At 39.3% G+C, this 12,109-nt stretch overlaps 1 protein-coding gene across 1 annotated transcript; it reads right to left on the bottom strand.

Annotated features, from left to right (window-relative positions):
• Positions 1–6,075: 6,075 nt before the first annotated feature.
• LOC119810444 (olfactory receptor 10G6) lies at positions 6,076–7,032 on the bottom strand. The gene has a single exon (XM_038323911.1). The coding sequence runs from the start codon at positions 7,009–7,011 to the stop codon at positions 6,076–6,078; it is 936 nt and encodes a 311-aa protein (XP_038179839.1). The 5' UTR covers positions 7,012–7,032.
• Between the last annotated feature and the right edge of the window lie 5,077 nt (positions 7,033–12,109).

Below are 12,109 nucleotides of genomic sequence, written 5' to 3'. Positions count from 1 at the left end.
TCTGAGTGTCTTCTTTTCATGGGAACTAGTGAAGAAAATAGGGTGTGAGAAGCTCATGAAGTAAAAAGTTGCCTGCATACTTTGTGCCTTTCTTTCCTTTCTCCTTTTCCAAGAGGTTTTATATTTCTAAATTAAAAGAATTTTAAAATACACATTTTCTCACAACAAAAAAAAGAGGGAGTTATATTCTGAAATTCTGTCATCCAGGTGTGTTAGTTGATATATATTCATCTCTGTTATAATTTCTCTCCAATATAGAATAAATAAAACTTTTGTCTCTGCAAATATTTGCAAGAAAAAGTTCATGGTAGTTAATTGAAACAATCAAACCCTAGAAACAATTTTACTGCACATCAAATAAATAGTAATGAATAAACTCAGTGAGTATAATAACTATATATCAACAGTACATAAAATTATTGGAGTACATAAAATGCCACCAGAAATAAATACTACATGCCATGATTACATGTTTATAAAATATGCTAAAACAATCAATTTGTTACATGAGAAAACAGAGTAGTAGATTCCTGAAAGGGAGAGGCAAGGGTAAGAAGTTAGTAAAAGTGGCCACAAATGTCTTTCTTAAGTGGTAGAAATATTCTAAGATTAAATGTGGCAATAGCTAGACAATGGGTTAATTTACTAGCAATCATTGAATTGTATCTTATAAGTGAGAATTTTATTAGATATTCACAATGATCTAGAAACTCTTTAGAAGGTGATAGTGAAATCTAGAAAAGTCTGCTTAGTGGCATAACACAGATCTCAGACAAATGAGGAAAATTAATTGCTCAAGATGATAATAATAAAACACTTAATACTTTCTACTTTAAAACATTTTAAATTTAAAATATCAAGCTAATTAAACCAAAAACTAGAAAAGAATTAACATTTATATTGACTCAACTTCCTTAAATGTTGATGAGCTCCAAGTAGATTTTGTGATGAGCACCTAAAGTCTATGCAGTCTTGCTCAATATTGCTCCAGAAGCGACACACCCTTTTTAAGAGCCCATGTCATATATGATGACAGTATATCTAGTTTCTAGTCATGCTCCATGTCTTGAAAAGACATGTTTTGACATTAATCTTCTCAAAGATTCTATACCACTGTTTAGTTTCTGTAAAGAACTATCTACTAATTGCTGCTTATTTGTTCAATTTTTCATTTATATCAGTAGTTCTAGTAATGGCATGAAATGCTGTAATGTGTATCAAATACATTACTTAATGAGTGGGGATTATTTTATTACTCAAGTTTTCCAAGCCTTTGTCAGTTTGTCACATGCAACTATTGACATTTCCAAGTTTCTCCATTCTTGGTTGTGTCCTGGTACAATGTTACTTGGTTATGTCGTAGGCACCTTTTATATTATCACTGCCACCACACCAGTCTTAATTACATTTCAAAAGTTCTTTTAATGGGAAACATCACACAAACAAAAGGTCAAAATGGACACAGTGGATAGACTATGAAGAACACCCTTTTCCCACAATAGTTCCTAACAACAACATGAGCTCAGGAAAGACGACTGAAATATTTTTGTTTGTGTACTGTTTGAGGAAACACCTAAGCAAATGTAAGAAAAGAGAAATAATGAGAAGAAAAGACTGGTAAAATAACACTTTTGTATACTTAAGGGTATTTTAAAATTCTATTTAAGGAAGCCTGATGCTAGAAAACCTATAGTAATAAAACCTGGATATAAATGCATATCCATATTTTGATACATGTGTTGGAATAATGAAACTGAAGGGTTGAAAGAGGCCAGAACAAACTAATGAAATTCTAATAGCACTTAAGTACGTCACTCGATTTGTAGTGCTAGAATAGCTGCACAGGCTAACACTACTTTTACCCTTCTGCTTATTTTTTTCTCATTTTTAAGGGTAGATAAGTTCAAACTAGACTTTAAATCAGGATCCTCTCAAAAGGTGGAAGTTTGATGTCAATTTATGCTGGAAAGGTTGTGGAGTAAAGGGAACACTTCTGCATTGCTGGTGGGAATACAAGCTGGTACAGCCCTTTTGGATGTCAGTGTGTCACTTTCTTAGAAAATCAGGAAATAACCTTCTTCAAGACCCAGTAATACCACTTTTGGGTACATATCCAAAGGATACTCAATTGTGCCACAAGGACATGTGCTCAACTATGTTCATAGCAGCATTTTTTGTCATAGCCAGAACCTGGAAACAACCTAAATGCCCCTCAACAGAAGAATGGATAAGGAAAATGTGGTACATTTATACATTTACACAATGGAGTACTACACAGCAGAAAAAAATAATGACATCTTGAATTTTCAGGAGAATGGATGGAGCTAGAAAACATTATTTTGAGTGAGGTAACCCAGACACAGAAAGACAATTATCACATGTACTCACTCATAAGTATTCTTTTAAACATAAAGCAAAGAAAGCCAGCCTACAAATCACAACCCCAGAGAACCTACACAACAATGAGGACCCTGAGAGAGACATACTGAAAGATCTCTGGATCCAGGAGACTCTCACTCAAGTCTCGGGATAACATGACCCCCCAGGACCTCATGAGAGACCATCCTTGCTGCAATCACATGAGGTTTATTGACAGGGCAGGATCCAGTGCACTGTGGCTGAAACTCATTTCCCATGCAGGGGTGAAGAGTTTGAGCCCAAGTAGCTGGGAGAAGGGGTATTTAAGGGAAGAAACCATCCAAAGTGGGTAGGGAGGGCGTCATTGGAAAATTCCGAAAATACCAATGATCATTGAAAAATTCCAAAAATACCAGTGATAATCACAAGGGGGTAACTCCCTGTTTCTCAAGATTATAATCTAACTTTATCTTCAGCTAGTTCCTGAAACAGAGTCACTGGTTAATCTAGAATTTTGATTCTTGTCTCCCTGCTTAGATTTTTGGCTCTATTTTTGTCTGCTAGAGGGGTCTGGATTTATCTAAGTCTTTCAATACATAGATCTAATCTACATGGGAAGTGGAAAAAGACAAGATATCCTGAGTAAATTGGGAGCATGGGGACCTTGGGAGAGGGTTGAAGGGGAGGGGAGAGGCAGGGAGATTAGCAGAGAAAAACATAGAGCTCAATAAAAATCATCATCATCATCATCATCATCATCATCAACAACAACAACAACAAAACCTCATTGCTGGAGATCTATAGCCAAATGCCAGGCTGAGCTCCCGGTGTCCATTCAGAGAGGGTGGAGGGATTATATGAGTAACGATGGGGGAGCTCAAGATTATGATGGGGAAACCCACAGAGACATCTGGCCTGAGCTGGTGGGAGCTCACTGAATCTAGACCGATAGCTGGGGAGCCTGAAGGGCACTGAACTAGACTCTCTGAATGTGGGCAACAGTTGTATAGCTCGGTCTGTTTGTGGAACCCCTGGCAATGGGACTGGAATCTATCCCTGGTGCATGAGTTGGCTTTTTGGAGCCCATTTCCTATGGTGGATGCCTTGCTCAGCCTTGATACAGGGGGGAGGGGCTTGGTCATTTCTCAATTTGATGTGCCAGGCTTTGCTAACTCCCCACGGGAGGCCTTACCCTTTCTGAGGAGTGGATGGGGAGTGGGTTAGTTAGGGGTGAGGTTGGGAAATGGGAGGAGAGGAGATAGGGGTAACTATGGTTGCTATGTAAAATGACTGAAAAAAATTTAAAAAATCACATTGTTAGGTAGTTCGTCCTGGTGAATAGTGTAGATAAGATGTTTCTTGAAATTTTGTGTGATACTTTTCTTTACAAAATGATGAGTTTGCATAGAATATTTCTTTATTAGATGTAAAATGACTATAGTTTGTTCAGAATGTTGTGGGGTGTGTTTATAGTCGGCTTTGATGGAAGGCGGTGATTTTGTGTTTCTAGTAGGGTTGATTTAGTCCATGGGCATTATTGCCTATGCTCTGCCTCCATTTACACTTCAGAGAGTGATGGTTGCCTCTGGAGTTGTGGTTGTGTTTATTAGTCTAAAAGAGTATGTTACTATCTTGGGCTGTTGTGAGGGCTCACAAATGTGAGCCTGTTCCGCATTGACTGGAGGTCTGAGAGAAATTGAGCTTATTTTTGCTCTTTTAAAGTTGTTGAGAACAGGTGTGGCTACAAACAAGAGATCCTGACCTAGGGTGTGGTTACTTGGTGTTTTGGACACTAACCTGGCCCACAGAGGTGGATCTGTTTCACCTTGACCAAAGGTCAGATAATTCAAGCCAATTCCTGATCCTTCATTTTAAAGCAGGAGGTTTGACAAAGAGAGTGGTTACCTACAGGCTAGGGTGTATTCACTGCATATCTTGCCTAAAGCATCAAATACTTTACTTAGGAAATAACGGCTTGATGTCTCCATTACTGAAGCAAATAACTGTTCTGGTTGTCCTTTGTGTCATGGTAAAGCAATCTTTTGCCTTTCCCAATTTTGTTTTGGGGTATAAAAGCATGAGAAAATTAAATGTGGGCAAATTCAGTATCTAGTATTTACTGAGTTATCCTCCTGGTACTATCCCATTTCTCTGTGTTTCTATCATATCTATTTCTTCTACCTAACATTTCTAATCCACATACTCCTATCCTGGACATAGGAACCTGCCGTGGCTGGACTGTGACAGATCACCCCAAAGTGTGGCTTGCGACAGGCTATTCTTCCTCAGAGAGTTGATGAATTTTTCTAGAGCATTTTTACTCTTATTACCTATAGGGCATTCTTCTCATTATATGCAAAACTTCTGTACTTCTTCAGTTAACTAGGTCTTACATTACTTTCAAACTACAGTACCATATTTTTTCAGGAAATCATTTTTACATGATCTTTCTTTTCTTTCCCATCAGTTCTTAAGCAATATCTAGTATATGATGAATTGCACCAACCATTTCTTAATCATTTTGGTCATACATTTTATTGTTTTGTCTTATAAATAAATGCATTTCTAGTCTGAAGAATAGAAAGTCATTTAGAATTACAATAATGCCATTGATTTAGAGATATATTGAACAAATTAGTGCTGCATTGAATCACATTGCTCATTCATGCAGATTTTGGAGTTTAACTTTGGAAGGGAACTCCAGAAGAATATACATTTCTTATTAGAATAATAATCTTCCCTCATACATCATCCCAAGCTTTAAAAAAGATCACAGTTGAACTGAGTCTGGGAAATACAGAGATCTTCTTGGAGTCTGTGACTGTGTTCTTTCTGAAAACCAGTGAAGGTATATCTAGTACTCAGGGAGGTCTATCAACGAAGGACCTCCCCTTAGATACTGGTCACATTTGTATATGAAAAGACACTAAAAAGAGCTTTGGGTCATTGAATATTATCTGACAATAAGTTATATGCCCCCAATAATTCTATCCTATGAGGCTATTCTACATCTCTGTAATGAGTGTACCAGCACATACAACCTGCTTCTTTCATATCTGTGGAAGATGAGAATGATCCATTTTATGCTAATGGCAAGGAAACTTCTTTTCGAAACACCTACCTAAATGTTACTCCTGTGAAATTTCAGAAGCTGTATCTACTCAGGTCATCCGGCAGACAACATGTGATAGGCCCTTCATCCTGAGGTGAAGTTGCCCCTTTATGTTCATGTACACCTGCAGTTTCTTTATCAAAGTAAAATACAGAGAGAAGAGAGTTGGGAAAGTCAGCTGGCTCCTTTGAATTTCAGTACCTCCATAGTTGGATGATATTGACAATAACACTGAACTTACACAAGATTTGTCTGTCAAGGTTAAATCTGGTAGATTACAAGTGGGTTATTTGTGTCAACACAGGACTTAGAAATTAAAATGTACACATAGATGATGCCACAGAGAAGCAGCCTTTATGGGGCCATTGCATTCAACTTTCCTGCTAGAAACTACCCTTGTCCAGTGGATTTTGATTGATTGTCCATAGAGCTGAAGGCTGACAGGGAAGAGCATGAGTATCAAGGGGTTACAGTATGGAACTTTCCAGGCTCCTGCTTTTCCTAACAAGGAATCCTTTCCTTCACACACTAATTTTCTTTTCTTTTTCTGCTTTAACGCTCCCTGTTAGGCACGAGTGTGGACAGTGGGCCTGAGCTAGGTGAAGTCAGTGAGCCTGTACCTCCTTGTGACCTCCCAGCCTCCACAGCGCTGCTTTCATCTCTTTGTTTCGGAGCGTGTAGATGATGGGGTTAAGCAGGGGAGTAATGACTGTGTAGAAGACAGCCACCACCCCATCCAGAGGTTCCTGTGAGCCAGGCCGTAGGTAAATGAAGGTGCAGGGCACATAGTAAACGATGACCACTGTGAGGTGGGCAGCACAGGTAGAGAAGGCATTGCGACGCCCATCTGCAGAGCGGATTCTCAGGATAGCAGCCACGATGTAGCCATAGGAAGTGAGAATGAGCATAAAGCACGTGAGGGCCAAGAAGCCAATGTCTACAAAGGTGACCAACTCATTGATGGTGGTGTCTGCACAGACTAGGCGGAGAATGGCTGGGATGTCACAGAAGAAGTAGTCAACTCTGTTTGGGCCACAGAAAGGAAGCCTGAATAAAAAACTTGTTTGAAAAAGTGAGTGGATGGTCCCTCCAACCCAGGTGCCCAAAGCTAGGCAGTTACAGACGCCGCGAGTCATGATGGTAGCATAGTGTAAAGGCTTACAGATGGCCAAGAATCGGTCATAAGCCATAAGAGTATAAAGAAAACATTCCGTGCAACCCAAGAAATGGAAGCTAAACAGTTGAATCACACAGCCCCCGAAGGAGATCATTCTACTATCCAGGAGAAAGCCAGCTAGCATCTTTGGGACAATAGCAGAAGAAATGGTCATGTCTAAGAAGGAGAGGTGACATAGGAACCAGTACATGGGCCGGTGGAGCCGGATGTCCACCAAGACAGTGAGGATGATGAGCCCATTGCCCGAGACAGTGAGGAGGTATATGAGAAGGAATGCTAGGAAGAGTGGGACCCCTAGATCAGGTGGGTGGTGCAGGCCCACCAAAATGAAGTGAGACACAGAAGTCTGGTTGCTGCTTTGCATGTCCTTGGTAGTCACATCTGATAATAGACCACAAAAAGGGAAAAGCTTAATGCTCTTGTGAAGTCTCAAGATGTAGCACATATATTCTGCATTATTGTCAGACAGGCATAGAAGAGATTTTCTCCCTTCCCTCTTCCCCTGGCTCCATGCCTCCCTCCTCCCCTCCATCATCCTCTCCCTCTCTCTCTTCCTGTCTCTATTTTCCTCCTCTCTCTTCTGTATTGCCTGTTGTTTCACATTTTTCTCTCTCTCCCCCTCTGACCGAGATCTTGTTTGCTTACAAAGACCATATCAGTGCTAAAGCTAATGAACCAGTCTACTTATCCATATTTTTACTTTCCAAAGTTTCAGTTATAGTCACCAATGGACTAAAAATATTGCATATCTTACTTTTTCAAAAGAATAAGAACACAGAACATTCACCGCAGTATAGTACTAGTTTTTATTTAATGGTTGTTGCAACCCTTACCCTTTCAACTTTCTGGACTGCCACAGACCTTGCTGCTCTTAGTGACAAATTTGCACAGTGCATTATCAGTATCCAGCATTCTAGTCTCTGCAGTGTTCAGGAAAGCTTGTGATCGAGGACTCCAGGGCCCATGCTTCAACATCATGCTGGGAACCCTACATATCTTGATCTAGCTTAAGGTAAACACTGAAGATCATTTGGATCAGAAAACTCCAAGACAAGACTGACCATTGCTAAATGATACTCAAAGACTCTCCTGTCATGCACAATGCGTTAGGTCTCAGCTGTCGTCTCAGTTCCAACACCTGCCGCATTTAATATGGTCATATCTTAGAAGGGTCCTTGTTACCATACCTCCCCCTCACCTGCTCTCCCTAGAGCCTGTTGATGAGCTCTGCCTAGTTGAGAAACTGCAGTAAGGCCACTGCCAGCTTTCCCTCAGCTTCTTTTGGCATATTGCTGCTCCATAAGGAGGCCCATTTCTGCAGTTTTATGGGCCGTGACCCCTCTTCCTTGTGAGGTTGTGCTCTCTCTGCTTCCTTCCTTATAGCCTCCGTGATGCTATTGACAGTGGGGTTGCTTAGGTTTGACCTCTGGGGTCTGGTTTTCTGCTGTGTAAGTTCTTCCTGCTGATCAGGTCCTTCCTACAGTCTCAACAGGGGAGGTCTCAATGGAGTAGGAGTTAAGGGGGTGTTGAAATTACTTCTGTCTTTTCCACTGGGGGCAATTAATCTAGTAGGTGTAAATAAATTTCACTGGGCTTTGTTAACAGTAGACCCTTTGGAAGTTTGCTGAGTAAATAGTAGTGTTTCTGTAGCATCCTGATGAGAGCAGGTGCTTGGAAACCCATGTAACCTCCCCTTCCTCTTGTCTGTGTTTTAGTTTTCTCTCCCTGAAACTTTAGATAACTTTGAACTTATTCCATGAAGATCTGGGTGGAATAGGAAAGAACTTTAAAGCTTAGGGTATTAAACAAATGCTATTTATTAATTACTTTAAGTGGGCCATTCAAATTTACTTGGAGTAAATTACTAGGGTGTTGTATTAGAGTATGCCACACTTGATCTGGGGCAGAGTGGTGTTGGATCATCAGGATGAAAACAAATGGATTCTGAGGGCCTTTGGATAAGTGAATCAGAGCGCACACCATGTTGTACTTGAAGAAATAGAGTTATGGGAAGTAAGGTTGTCTCCAAAAGTTAATGTCCTACAACTGGGTGTATCTTATTCAAGTCTATGCAGACAAATGACATGAATTCATTCTGCTCTAGGCATAGAGAAACTTGTAGTTTTGAACCAGAGTTGGCAAGCTACAGATAGCAAATATTTGCTAAAATATATTTTGTCTAGTGTTTAACACAGTTTTATTATTATTATTATTTTTTTCAAGACAAAGTTTCTCTGCAGCTTTGGAACTTGTTTGGAACTAGTTCTTGAAGACCAGGTTGGCCTCAAACTCACAGAGATCTGCCTGCCTCTGCTTCCTGAGTGCTGGGATTAAAGGCGTGCGCCACCACCATCTAGCTCAGTTTAATTATTATTATTGTTTTTCTTCGAAGCTGAGGACTGAACCCAGGGCCTTGTACTTGCTAGTCAAGCACTCTACCACTGAGCTAAATTCCCCAACCCCTAGTTTAATTATTAAAGAAATTGTTACTCCACATTTTAAGGAACATATTTGTGAAATAACACATTGCACTGGGTTTACTCTTGAATAAATTACTATGTAACTAAGGAATCACACCAAGCATATCGATTTGTGATATCAATTTATTTTCCTATGGCGTGGGTATTATTTTCTTTACTTTTTTTTGGTTTTTTTTTTTGAGTTTCTCTGTGGCTTTGGAGCCTGTCCTGTAACTAGCTCTTGTAGACCAGGCTGTTTCTTTACTTCTTGATGGTGGGAATCAGTTTTATCTTTGCTAATAGATAATTCTACATAGAGAAAGTAAGACAGAAGGGACTTAGGACTCTAGCTATATCATCTTTCCATTACAGGAAGAAATCCTAGACTAATATTCCAGGCGAGAGTATACATTTAAGAAGAATAATGTGAGGAAAGGGAACACTTGGTTGTACAGGAGGCTTTGACTTCAAATTCTGGTGTGGATCTTTAGTCTTTGGAAGTTAAGACAGATGTTTATCTATTGGAAAACTAAATGACTGCTGTTAGTTTGTTAACTCTAGACCTCTGGTAACATGATTTTCTGCACAGGTGGGTATTTGGAAGGAAGAAAGGGAAATTTCTTCCAAAGAGGCATTACCTTATTGTCCTCCACTTTCAAATAGAAGAAGAAAAAAACCAGGGCAGAAGAAAATTTATTTTAAGAAGATAAGAAAGGAAGGAGAGAATGAATGAGGGGAAAGGACATCTGGGACTTTGAAGGTGGATAAGAGCTTTCGAACTGGAAGTAGAGTGATTGAGATACCAGTGAGTAGGACCGTAGGTTGCTTAGATTGCTCATTGTTTAAAGGTATTTGATATCCAAGTCTGACAATCTGAGTTTGATTTCCAAGAACCCATTTGAAGGTGACTGGAAAGAACCAAATTCACCTCATTGTATCAAGGCAGGCAAATGCCACATTCTGCCACTTATCTACAAACACGCTGATAATTGCTATAATATTAAAAATTAAAGAAAGAATAAGTGGGATTTTCTGAAAGAAACAAGAAAATTTATGGTGACTAACCACAGATTTAAAGGAGGTTATATATTCATGTTAGGCTTTATGTATTTTTTATTTTATTTTTTTGGTTTTTCAAGACAAGATTTCTCTGTGGCTTTGGATATATGAGGTTGGCCTCGAACTCACAGAGATCCACCTGCCTCTGCTTCCCTAGTGCTGGGATAAAAGGCGTGTACCATCACTGCCTGGCAGGCCTTATGTATTTTATTTTATTTTTTATTTATTTATTTTTTTTGGTTTTTCGAGACAGGGTTTCTCTGCAGCTTTTTTTTTAGAGCCTGTCCTGGAACTAGCTCTTGTAGACCAGGCTGGCCTCGAACTACAGAGATCCGCCTGCCTCTGCCTCCCGAGTGCTGGGATTAAAGGCGTGCGCCACCACTGCCCGGCTGGCTTTATGTATTTTAAATGGTCTGTAAGTAAGACTGCTTCCTGCTATGAATTTAGAAATGCAGACACAGAGATCTAGTAGCTCCATTCCAGGAATATATTGTTGGTAGAAGCATCAGTACATAAGTTTACTCACTCAAGTATTTGTGCTGATACATGGTTTATAATGGCAAAACAGTAAACAAAAATCAAGTAAATGTTTGAATAAGTGAAAGTATTACACCACCATGAAATATTAAATAGCATCAGAGAAAACTGAGCTATAACCACATTAGTCAATATTGAATGTCTTTCTGAGATAGCTTTAGTTGGTGGAGAAAGCAAGAGCAGAGGTATGGTTAACCTTGTATTTTTCTAAAGCAAAAAAGACAATTCATTATTTTGTGAATATAGAGGAAGGAGCAAAAGAGCATAAAGCAGATTATTAGTATAAAGTTAGGTGGGTGATGGTGGTGGTTTAGAAAAAATAACAGTCACACCTCACCTAAAAATAAAAGTAACACTGTAGCAAGTGTGATATAATCTAATACTGTAGAAAAGTGACTTTGTCTTTCTTCCTTATGGATATACATGTGGTATATGTTTGCTTGTGTATGTTTTATTGTTTATATGTGTATGTGATTGATCATGCATATACAAAGTAAATGTGTACTGAAAAAGAAAAGTGTAATCTGTAATTATTCGACAAATGAAATTTCGTAATAGTATCTATATCTACATCAGTATCTAAAAACATGTATTCTTGAAGTTTGTTGCAACATGATTTGAGTAGTGAAAAAGTGGACACAAAAACTGCTGGATTTGTTGGAAAATCAATTGATATACAAATGCGGAAATCTTCTGCTATCTATTGTCGTGTGTGCATTTGTGTTCTGCAAGTGTAGTGATGAGCTGCGGGCTGCATTCCCGCTGCCCGGCTTTCGGCCTCCTGGCTAGCTTATGCCCCAAAATAACAACACACAAACTGTATTCTTTTAAACACTGCCTCCATTATTTCTAGCCTCTTATTGTCTAATTCTCACATCTCTTGCTTTAACCCATATCTAATAATCTGTGTAACACCACGAATGGTGTCTTACCGGGGAAGATTCAGCATGTCTGACCTGGTGGCTGGCTTCATCGCATCTCTCTCCCTGAGGAGAGGCATGGCAGTGTGTCCCAAAGAGGAGAGGCGGGGCAATTGCCTGAGCCATCTACCTCACTTCCTTCTTCCTGTTCTGTCTACTCCACCTATCTAAATCCTGCCCTATCAAAAAGCCAAGGCAGTTTGTTTTTTGGCCAATGAGAATCCTCCATCATGCAAGCATAGTTCTCATGTGTTACATTCATCTATATTTGTCAAGGCTCCATATAAAATATAATGTATCTATTAAGCACATGGATCAATGACTCTGGGCTCAGCTTTGCATCACTCAGATCATTTGGTAACATGGAGATGTTAAATTACATGAGCATTATCAGCATTTTGAGCAAGTTTGATGATGACCAGGACATTAGTATAAGGAAAGATGGCTAACACTATGAAAATGGAATTAGCAAAATACTTTTGAGATT

Source organism: Arvicola amphibius, chromosome 3 (genome assembly GCF_903992535.2).
Source record: "Arvicola amphibius chromosome 3, mArvAmp1.2, whole genome shotgun sequence".
Classification (NCBI taxonomy): Eukaryota; Metazoa; Chordata; class Mammalia; order Rodentia; family Cricetidae; genus Arvicola; species Arvicola amphibius.
This window is presented reverse-complemented; position numbering and strand designations above follow the sequence as displayed.